Genomic DNA, 12,224 nt, shown 5'->3' with positions numbered 1-12,224 from the left:
AACAACCAGCCTTCTTCCTGCAGAGCAGGACTGAGAAGCCAATGAAAGAGCTTGAATCGGACCAATCCACCAGTAGGTCTATGCCATTGTCGATAGGGCTGAGCACGGTTCCCGGGTTACCCGGAACCGGAACCGGAACCGGAGGAGGGTCCGGTTCGGTTCCCGGTTCCGGTTCCGGTTCCTTTTTCCTGGGAACCGGAACCGGAACCGGTTAAGTTAGGGCAGAAAAAGCCATTCCCCCCCTCTCTCTCTCTCTCTCTCTCTCTCGAGACTCGCCTAGTCGCCACACCGCCCATCTCCGCGTCTCGCGCCGCCGGCCACTCCGCGCCACCGGCCATCTCCGCGCCGCACCGCCCAGTCGCCCGTAGCCGCCCCCCTCTCTCTCTCTCAGACTCGCTCCGTCGCCGCACCGCCCATCTCCGCGCCGCACCGCCTCTCCGTGCCACTGGCCATCTCTCGCGCCGCACCGCCCGGTCGCCGTAGCCGCCCCCTCTCTCTCTATCAGACTCGCTCAGTCGCCGCACCGCCCATCTCCGCGCCGCACCGCCGCGTCTCCGCGCCACTGGCCATCTCCGCACCGCATCGGCCATCTCCGCGCCGCACCGCCCATCTCCGCAAGTTGTGAATAGGAAAGGTAGAGCAGCTCTGTTTTCTTTTTTGTGTCTCTGTTCCCTTAATAATTGGTGAATGCATTGTCTCAAGTTAAATGCATTGAAGTCTATTCACTGTTGTCTCAAGTTAAATGCATTGAAGTCTATTCACTGTTGTTGATCCAAGATCTATTGAACAAAGAAATATTTATGTGCAATTGGTGGAATGCAAAGTAAGAAAAAACGAAAAAGATGATCCATTGAGGTGGGAGTGGTGCTCTAGTCTAGTGTATTGTTGTCGAGAAAAACAGCTCGACCTTCGATGTTCTAGTGACTTGTATGTAATGTTCTAGTTGAAGTTTGGCTTCGGCCTCTAAATGAAAGTTGTAAAGGACTTCTTGTAGTATAACATACTCAAATTTGGGACAAAACAAACAAGTATAAATGGGTGAAATCATTATTCTTTGGAAAGACTGGATCTGGAGATTTTGGGACCGACCCTTGATGAATGCATGGACTGTAAGGCAACCTTTTTGTCGAAATTTCACTTCTATTTCTTAACAAAAGTTGTAAAGAACATCCTGAGGTACAACATATCAAAAATTTAGAGAAAACAAACAAGAATAGGTAGGTGAAATCGTGGTCCTTTGGAGATGGTTAGATCTGGAATTACGGTAGTACGAACAGGGATTTTAACCGTCCATATTTAATTATCTAGGACGAATTTGACTTCGATGTTTTCATGAAGTATCTACCTTATGGTCTTGGCTATCACATAGTCGAATTTCATAATTTTTAAGGTCATTTGGGTATTTAATCAGAAATGTTTATAAAACTGTGCAATCTGATGTGTTCGGATCTTGTAAGTTGCAATGCGTGGACTATATCATTTTGTATGAGGTTCTTTTGGAAATGTGTTCTGCATGAAATATCTCTCTTCATGTCTTCCCTACAACATATTTAAATTTCGTAATTTTTTAGTTCATTTGCCTATTTAACCAAAAATGTTTCCAAAACTGTGCAAGTAGAGAATAGGAAAAGTAAATCGATTTTATCTTTTAATCCAGAACGAATTGGACTACGATTTCTTCATGAAACTTGTACCTCTAGGTCTTAAATACAACGTGTCCAAATTTCAGAATTTTCTGAGTTTATTTAAGGGTTTAATCGAAATTGTTTTCAAAACTTTTACCTCTAGACATTCTTGTTCTAGTGGTGTTTTATTTCTACTTTTTACTTTGCTATTTGTTTTGAAATTTCTAATTATATTCTATTATTGTTGTGCAGTGTGAAGTTAATGTATCAAGATAACATATCAATGGAGGTGGAGGGACGTGAGGAAATGACTCCGATTACGGAATTTGAGTTTTCTAACGATGAAATTGAAGAAGAGGCACCCCCTACCTCGAGTGCCACAAATAAGGTACCCGGTTCTCATCTTTCCCATGATAAGAAACATACATCCGAATGTTGGAATCACTATTCGAAAATTAGTGATAAGGATGGAAACATATATCAAGTGAAGTGCATTCATTGTGGGTCAATGCTTAAGTACCGTGTTGCTAACGGTACTTCTGCAATGAGGAAGCACTTGGTTACATGCAAGAGGTTTCCCCGTAATCTAGATAAGAGGCAGAAATTTTTTGTACCGCGTAATGTCAACACGGCTGGCAAGGGAGGAGGAGATTCTAGTACTGGTAGCGTCTTATCAACATGAGCATTTAATCAAGAACGTTGTAGGCTAATGCTTGCTCGGTTTATCATCCTTGATGAACAACCTTTTTCCTTGGTTGAGCGTGTTGGATTTCGTGAATATGTTAGTGAGTTACAACCTCTCGTCAAACATATATCACGTTTCACAGTGGCAAAAGATTGCATGAAGTTGTTTTTTTGTGAAAGAACTTCTTTGAAAAATTATTTTGGAAAGATTAATTCTAGGATCGCACTCACGATCGATACATGGACTTCCAATCAAAATTTGAATTACTTGTGTCTCACTGCACATTTATTGATGAAAATTGGAAGTTGCATAAAAGAATCATCAATTTTGTGGTGATGCATAGTCACAAGGGTAAGGAGATTGGAAAAATGGTGGAGGGATGTATTGAGGAGTGGGGAATAGAAAAAAAAAGGTGTCGACAATTACCGTGGATAATGCTAGCTCGAATGATGTTGCGGTTGGCTATTTGAGGGATAAACTTTGAAACAAAAGTCGTTGATATTAGATGGTAGTGTTTTGCACATGAGGTGTACAACTCATATATTAAATTTGATTGTGAGAGATGGCTTGACTATGGTACGTGACTCCATTGCACGTATTCGAAATATTGTTAGATATGTAAGGAGTTCTCCCACAAGAGCCCAAGTATTTCAATCTTACATTGAGAAAGAAAAGATCACTTATAAGGGTTCGGTAGTTCTTGATGTCGCCACTAGATGGAACTCCACTTACCTCATGTTAGAGACCGCTATAAAGTTCAGAAAAGCTTTCGAAAGGATGGAAGATCACGATCCATCTTTTGTAAGTGAGCTTAATTATGAAACTCCTAGTAAAGATGATTGGGAAAATGCTATTATTCTTTCGGATTTTCTCAAAATATTATATGATGCCACCAATCAGATGTCTGGGACTTTATATGTTACTTCAAATGATTATTTTGAAGGGATAGCTGTTTTGTATAGAAATTTGAAAGATGCGATCAATGCTTCGAATCCTAAGCTTCAAGATATGGGTGTGAAAATGAAAGAAAAATTTGACAAATATTATGGAAGCTTGGATAAAGTGAATATGATGGTGTTGATTGCGGTTGTGTTAGATCCTAGAGCCAAGTTAAATTATGTGAGTTTCTTGTATGGACAAATTTATGATGATGAATCGAAAATTAAAGAGATGCATTACAAGGTGAAGGATACATTGGAGCGTTTGTATGAATTTTATGAGCAATATTCTCTTCCTTCAAGTGATCAAGATTTTGGTGGCCATAATTTGGGTGTAAGTAGTACTAGTTCAAATTCCAATACCGATACAAGTGGTAGCAAAGGAATAAAGAAGCATAACGCCCAAGATTTGAAGAAAATGTATTTCTACTCGAATGAACAAGGGAGCGATGGCAACAAGTCCGAGCTTGATGAGTATCTTCAAGAAAAAAATGAAAAGGATCTTGGTATTGACATTTTGATTTGGTGGAAGACTAATGGCTCAAAATATAAAATCCTTTCCTTGATGGCTCGAGATATTTTGTCAATTCCTGTAACTACCGTTGCTTCAGAATCAACTTTTAGTACATCGGGTCGTGTGCTTGATGGCTTTCGGAGTTCTTTAACTCCAAAAGTAGTGGAAGCTTTGATTTGCACTCAAGATTGATTGAGAGCTGCTCGTGTACCGCTTGATGTTGAAAAGTGTATTGAGAACGCCGAACAATTTGAGTTGGGTAAGTAATGTTTATATCTTTATATATTGTAATTTTTTTTTGTATATTTGATAAGTGAATATTTTATTTAATCTCTTCCTCTTTTTTTCAGATATGGTTGGTCTTAATGCGGAGATTATGATTGATAAATAAAGTTGGTGATATCGCACTTGCAATGGATCCAATGGTTGAGAAGTCAAGCAAGGTTTTTGTTGGTTTATTGATAATCAACTTTTTTTTATCATAATTTTAATGCAAGCTCCTTTTTATGTACATTGAATTTTTTGAACTATGTTGTCAAAAAATTTAGGAGCTTTTAGATGAGCAAAATGGCATGCTTCATGGAGTATTATCAATATTGATTTTTTTTTTTTCTGTGTCTTTACTTAGGATTTTGATTGATTTGTATTTATGTCTTTGCAAGGTTTTGTTGTGCCAAAGGAATCACATGGAAATGTTGCAGAGTTCACACTATGGAGTAGATGAAAATTTGAGATCTTATTGGCATTTCTGGTTTTTCATCTCTTTAGAAACTTCTTTGGAAACTTCTTATTAGTTTTGATTATGTATGTCTAAATTCTTGACAATTGGCATTGGTATGTTTGCTAAGATATGGGAAGTTACCGTGTAGTATACGCGTACATTATAGTTTTTTTGTAACGTGCGCATACGTTATATTTTTTTTTTTTGGTAACGTGCGTGTTATAATTTTTTTTTTTGGTAACGTGCGCATACGTTATATTTTTTTTGTAATGTGCGTGCATGTTATAGTTTTTTTTTTTTGTAACGTGCGCATACGTTATATTTTTTTTGGTAACGTGCGCATACGTTATAGTTTTTTTTTGGGTAACGTGCGCGTACGTTATAGTTTTTTTTGGTAACGTGCGCGTACGTTATAGTTTTTTTGGTAACGTGCGCGTACATTATATTTTTTTTGGGTAACGTGCGCATATGTTATAGTCAAAATATGAAAATAAAAAAAAAAAAAAAAAAAGAACCTGTTGGGAACCTGGAACCGACCCGGAACCTGTGACAGGGTAGGTTCCAGGTTCTCGATTCCCACGGGTAGGTTCCAGGTTCCTCATTTTGAGGAACCTGTACCCGAGGGTAGGTTCCAGGTTCCGGACGGAACCGAACCGGAACCTGGAACCGCTCACCCCTAATTGTCGACCAATGAGATATCAATCACCGAAGTTTACCCCCGGTGAACGGTGATATGAGTGGGAACCTTTTTTCACGATAGTCTCTGTCTCACAGAGACCATGAACGTAAGATCCTTGGCACTCCACGGAGATCATTAATGAACAATGAGCAAACACCTTTGTACTGTACATCTGAAGGTACGGAGTGTCTTCTCTTGTAGGTCAATTCATGTTTTATTGTGAGGCTGTTTTAAATTTATTTACAGGTTTGTGTGGTTTTATTGGATTGAGGAATATAAGTTCTTCCTTTTCTAAGAACTAATTAATTGAAACGATTAGAGTTTTATTAATTGTCTTTTTTTACAGTACTTTTCGTGATGTATAAAGAGATATGTCCATTTTTACATAATCCACACCGCTTTATTTCCATCTCATTTATTAGAGATGTTGGTCATAAACCTCACCCCCAGATATATTCCTTTGCGTGACCCTGACTAGTTACTCGATTATAATGGTTGGTGGTTGTTTATGAAGGAAAGCCAAGCAACATAGCATGGATTCTTCCATTCGATTATTTTCTCATCTCTACACAGGAATAAGCACCTCTCTCTCTCTCTCTCTCTCTCTCTCTCTCTCTCTCTCTCTCTCTCTCTTCCTGGTCTATACACGGCCACAAGTTCACCGTTGCCGGCCCCATTTGAGCCAAACTCCATAACTGATTACTTCTTTCCACCGCCATCCTCTCATATGTCTCTCTCTATCCGAGATCTTAATCGTAGCCATGGCCTCCAAGGAGTGGAGCTAGTCGACGAGCTCCTCTACGGACGGCAAGTGCTCAAACATTCTAGTGTCAAGTAGCGAGATGGGATGATGAGGGAGGGAGGGAGAGTGCGAGGCATTGGACCGATGACCGAACAAGTCAAAAAATGAATGAACATGTGCCAATGTTTTAATAGCCTATAAAGGGTTGCTGTACAAAGTAATGTATAATTTCATATGAATATAATTGGATTATGCTAGTCTCATATGGAGCCCAATTATCTTGTGCAATTGAACCCAATAAGTTTTGTCACGTCAAATCAAGGGAAGTTTGAAATTTTTTATAATGTAGCAAGGACACAAAGCACTCTCTGTCGCCATCGCCATCACTTGAAACTGAGATATTGAGTTGCGTGTATCTGGACTTTAATTGGTCAGGTTTCCCCAGTCAAGAAAATGCAACTCACGCAACTGACCTTGTCAATGACCCTTGTACGAGGAAAAAAGACGACCATCCTCACCGTTCATCTTATCATCTTTTCCCACCCGAATCATAATGGCATCACCAACAGCCATTAATTCATAGTTTTTGGGTCAACCCAAATGACATCTTATCTTCCAAAGTTTTTCGATCAATCAAGGAAGGAAATCAACACAAAAACTTAAAATCCCAACACGTCTCTCTCTCTATCGCGGCTCATACGGCCCTCACCTCATTGCCGTGTCTCGCCACCATTGGCTATCGCACAAGCTTACCTCTCTCTCTATCGCATGGTGACGAGGGTGGTGACATTACCCATGGAATTGAGGAAAAAGCGTAGAATGAGAAAAGAAAATGAAAAATATGCGAAAGAACATGAAAAGAAAAAGAAAAAAGAAGTGAAATAAATAAGAAGAATAATTCAGACCATTCTATTCAATATGTTTATAAGTCATCTCCTCAACGTAACAAATTAAAAATGTCATTTTACACTCATCTAATAAAAAAATTGTCGATATGCTCAAGTCCAAATGATCTCAGTACATAACAAAATAAACTAGAAAGATGCATATATAAAAATTAGCAAAATGTCCGTGCACGCACATTTTTAAATGTAGGTTCTAAAGTGAATATTTACAAAAAAAAAATTTTTTTTTTTTTTATAAAAAGTTAAACATCTACATCAAGCAAATTCTCCTCTAGAGTTTATGTGAAGTTTTACTTATAGTGGATCCGAATCCCATTTAAGTTCCGATTAAAAGAAAGGACAAGACATACAATTATACAATATTCTGGAGTCACAACAGAAATACATGCAATAAAATAATAAGAATAAATAAGAAGCATGAAAACATATAGGAGAACATAAATTGTCCTCTTTTGTTTTCTCAATTTGCCGAAATCTTCACCTCTGTCTCGTCGACTTGGTGTGCACATTGTTAGCGAGATACATGTGTAGAGTTTTCCTGAGAGTAAAATTTTCTCCTCTTCACCATTTTATTACCAAAATATGCTAAGAATTCAACATCTGCTAAAGTCATTATCAAAGGCAAACTATCGGGTAAAGCTCTCAAGTATGTGCGCTATAAAGTTAAATCTTGCACAAGCTCATTCCATTTTTAATATAAAAATATATATATATATATATATTTATATGTGTAGAGCAAAGATTCATATATTAAGAAATCTTATTAAAACTTATACTTATCAAATGACGTGATAATTTTCTATTAAGTAATTAAAAAAAGTCGGTTATTCAATTTCCAGGTGGCGGTTCCTTTCACTCCACAATTGAAACCCTCATCTCACGATTCTTTTGGGCCACAAAATCTTCATCACACTAGTACGATTACTTTTTCTCACCTGTAACATTTTTCTTTTTCTCCAGAGAACTGGACAAACTCTTCTTCTTTCGCAAATTCTATGCCCAGTCCCGCAGGCAAATAAAGATCATCAGACCATGAATTTTCGCTTCATCATCTCCCTCGCCCTCTTCTTCTTTCTCAATTTTCTCAGCAATCATCACTGCTACACTACCGAAGCCGCACCAATTTATCTACAGTATGACTGCTCGAACACCACGCTCTACGCTCCCAAATCCACCTACCAATCCAACCTCAACGCCCTCCTCTCTTCCCTCTCCTCTGCCGCCACCAACAGCGGTGAGGGCTTCACTAATACCACCGCTGGGAAGGACGCTCCCGGCCGTGCGTATGGGCTCTTCCTCTGCCGCGGCGATGTCAGCACTGCCACGTGCAGCGAGTGTGTGGCTACCGGATCAAAAGACATCCTTCGCCGATGCCCCGACAGGAGAATCTCTGTGATCTGGTACGACGAGTGCATGTTGAAGTACTCAGACCAGTCCATTTACTCGGTGATGGAGAATGATCCTATATACACGATACCAGACACCGGGAACGTCGCCGGCCCAGATCGGTTCGTGCAGCTGCTAGGAGAGACCATGAACGACGTGGTGCTGAGGGCTTCGGGGAGTGAATCGGGGAAGAAGTTTGCTGTCGCAGAGGCGAACTTCACAAGCTCACAGAAGCTGTACACGCTTGCGCAGTGCACGCCGGACTTGACGGTGTCCGACTGTAACACATGCCTCCGGGCTGCGGTCGCAGCTCTACCTCAGGGGGAGCAAGGTGGAAGGTCGTTCACTTCAAGCTGCACGGTGAGGTTCGAGATGTACCTCTTTTATAATGCCTCGGCAGTGCCACCACTGCCCCAGCTTCCTTCTCCTCCTCCTGCTCCGCTGAATAGAGCCAAAGGTACGTATTTAATTGAATTAAGGAGAAGGATGATGGATTACTAGTTTTCTTTTTACAACTTTTGTAATTTCATCTGTTGATCTTTGTTCATAGATTCTAGTCATGTATTTTGTCCATCTTGACTTGTATTTTTAGTGTCCCAGCCTATAAATTTCTGTCCATGTATGCTTTTTGTAATATCTTTTAGGATGAATGAGGGTGTATTTGGTGGTTAGGAACTTTGGGAGAGTTTTCCTTATTGATTCATGTGCTGGATTTTATTTAAAAAAAAAATGCCCCGGGAACTTTCTAAGCAATCAAATAACATTTAGTTCTTCATGGTTCTTTTCATATTATATGTAATCGGTGTTTTGGAAATCAAAATATTTTTGTTATAAAGTATGCTTAACAACTGTTTCAACACATTTGTTAACAAGCTTTATGAAAATTCATTTACGGGTACGAACCACATATTCTTTTAGTGTCACATCTTTGATTTCTAGATTTTACTTTCGTTGGTTTGTTGCTTTTGCCAAACAAATGAGTTCTTCATCAAATGGTTGCGTATATGTTTGCGTTCTCTTCTTTTTCCTATTTTTTCTTCTCAAAAATTGATTTCTTGTTTATGTTTTTCAACCTTTAATGCTTCATTAAAGTCTTCCGTCCCATAAAGTCAAGATGAGGTACATTTTAGGTGCAAACTTTCCTAAGTGGATCCGGCAATTGTCTCAATGTCATACCGGCTAAACATGGTATTTTCTAACGTCACTCCTGAGATTCGATTATCTAGAGAACTTTCACACGAAAGCCAATGATAGTAGACTTTGGACTCAGGGGTTTAGCCTTTGAAGCTTATTTTTAGTCTAATTAGTCGCTAATATAAAATTAATAATGGTTGCACCCCTACAATATAAGAATTAGAAGAGGAAAAAGATATAGTGAGATGGACATATTTCGGGGCAGAACATGTTTCTTTTAGACATTTTAAGCCGGACAATTTTAACGAAATAAAATCTCATGCATGAAGAGCTTAAAGAACATGATTAGAGTGGGAAAAATAGTAGAATCATTTATTTAAACGAGTCTGTAATATCTGTTTTTTAAAAATTGCTTCTGGCTGTAGTAGCAAATTCTATCACGCACCCCTATGATATGGTTGCACATATGCAGGCAAAAGCAATAAATCTACCACGATAATTGTTGCCGTGGCCATTCCGGTTGGCGTTGCTATAATAGTTCTCTTTGTTGCTTGTTATTTGCCCCGGAGTAAAACAACAAAGACGTATGAAGTCGTCCATGCAGAAGGCGGTACTTAAATACGCGCATGTTTATGCCTTATTTTCGGAGAGAATTTACTGTGTATCCGAGATACACAGTTCTATGCTTTTAGTGAATGACCATCTCCTGTCGTTTCGTCATGTAGGTGCAAGTGAAATTACAACTGCAGAGTCCTTGCAATACCATTTAGCTACTATACAAGCTGCCACAAACAATTTCTCTCATCAAAACAAGTTGGGACAGGGTGGATTTGGTGAAGTTTTCCGGGTATTGTCAGTTAGAAACAGTGATAGTGCTTTATGAAAATCTTTGGATGTCGTGTATGTTTGTTATGTGATGTTGAGGTTAGAAGCTATTCATTTCTACTCAAAGAACCACATCAAATTTCAGGGTAGGCTTCTGAATGGACAAGAAATAGCTGTGAAGAGGCTATCTAAAAGCTCAGGACAAGGTGTTGGAGAATTCAAGAATGAGGTTGTTTTGGTAGGGAAGCTGCAACATCGAAACCTTGTGCGGTTACTCGGGTTTTGCTTAGAGGGAGAAGCGAAGATACTTGTCTATGAGTTTGTTCCAAACAAAAGTCTTGACTACTTTTTATTTGGTACATCACACCCTCTAATAGACTCTTAAGTTGTCATTTTTCCATGTTAAAGAAACTGTACGTATGATTAGCAGAAAGTTAGAGTTTAAACTCTCACTAGCTTCTGGGGAACATGCTGAAAGTTCTTTGAGGATTTACCAACTCATAATTATTGGTTTCTAATTGTGTAAATATGCAGATCCTGATAAGAGAAGGCAATTAAATTGGTCAAGACGTTATAAGATAATATCTGGAATTGCTCGAGGAATGCTCTATCTGCATGAAGATTCTAGGCTACGTATCATTCATCGTGACCTAAAACCAAGCAATATTCTGTTAGACAGTGATATGAACCCGAAGATTTCAGATTTTGGCATGGCTAGGATTTTCGGAGTTGATCAAACTCGGGCAAAAACTAATAGAATCGTGGGGACCTTGTAAGTCTCAAATTCTTTCTTAGATGACTGATAATTTCTTGTTTATATGATACTATCTTGTGGTTGATCTGTAAATTAGAAACAACACCATGCTCATATACATGCTAGTCCTTGAATGTGGGTCATTCGTGACTTGCTTATTTTAGCAATTTACAATAAGATAATGGATGCTATAGCCCTTGTGTTTGGTTTGCAGTGGTTACTTGTCTCCTGAGTATGCAATGCGTGGGCAAATCTCAGCGAAGTCCGATGTCTATAGTTTTGGTGTCCTAATCCTAGAGATCATTAGCGGCAAGAAGAATAGCGGCTTCTCCCAATCAGACGGGGGTGAAAATCTTGCCAGCTATGTAAGTTGCATCCGTGCTATTACGACACTTATTGTGTTGCACCCATCTAATTAAGTGGAATATCCTCCACTGAATAATTTTTACAGGCATGGAAGCATTGGAGAGCCGGTACACCGCTTGGAAGTGTTAGATCCGTTCATTGGTGACTCATATTCAATCGATGAAGTGCTTAGATGCCTCCACATTGGTTTACTGGGTGTTCAAGAAGATCCAGCTGATAGACCCACAATGGCAAGCATAGTCCTTATGTTCAGCAGCCACTCTGTTAAGCTTCCACAGCCTCGAAGACCGGCCTTCTTCCTTCGAAGGAGCACGGAAAGACAGCTGAAAGAGCTCAAGTCGGACGAATCCACCAGCGGGTCTATGCCGCGGTCGATCAATGAAATGTCGGTTAGTGAAGTGCACCCTCGGTGAATCGTGACATGAGTGAAAGTCTCTCTTCATGCTAGTTTCACAGAGACCTTGAGATCCTTGGCCTTCCACAGGGATCATTACTGAACAATCAACAAGCACCTCTGCTTTTTGAAAATAGGCTGCTATTTGCCATGGGATCATGCGCATAGTACATTGTGGCTTCTCCTATCAAGAAACAAACACGACTACAACGAATTATCAAGTTCATCACTTGTGTAAAGGATATTTGCACTCTCCGCTAGATGAGTAAAACGATTACAAGAGTTGGTTGTGAAACCGAATTCTGCCGCATGTGACACTTATTCGTGAACGGTCTAGCAATGCACTGCTATCTAGCCATAGTAAAGTCGAGGGCATTCTTTATTTCCGTTTAGCCATGACGAGAAAATAAGATCGTGAGGAAGTGAGGACAATATTATTCATATAAAAACATGATTATTCATGGCCGTGATCTCCGCTTCGCATGAGCATAAATTCCTAGACCAGCGTGACTTTGGGGTATGCTAGCATTAATTTGGATAAATTCCAAATTTGTGG

General features: G+C 39.5%; 1 protein-coding gene across 1 annotated transcript; it reads left to right on the top strand.

Moving 5' to 3' along the window:
* The first annotated feature begins 7,749 nt into the window (after positions 1–7,749).
* LOC104441004 (cysteine-rich receptor-like protein kinase 10) lies at positions 7,750–11,862 on the top strand. The gene is given in 8 exon segments (XM_039312109.1): positions 7,750–8,652; positions 9,802–9,939; positions 10,055–10,176; positions 10,300–10,510; positions 10,689–10,926; positions 11,123–11,273; positions 11,360–11,389; positions 11,391–11,862. Coding segments are annotated over 8 exon segments (1,998 nt in total). The 5' UTR covers positions 7,750–7,841; the 3' UTR covers positions 11,688–11,862.
* Positions 11,863–12,224: the final 362 nt, after the last annotated feature.

The sequence above is a fragment of the Eucalyptus grandis genome, chromosome 5, assembly GCF_016545825.1.
Source record: "Eucalyptus grandis isolate ANBG69807.140 chromosome 5, ASM1654582v1, whole genome shotgun sequence".
NCBI classification, from domain to species: Eukaryota; Viridiplantae; Streptophyta; class Magnoliopsida; order Myrtales; family Myrtaceae; genus Eucalyptus; species Eucalyptus grandis.
This window is presented reverse-complemented; position numbering and strand designations above follow the sequence as displayed.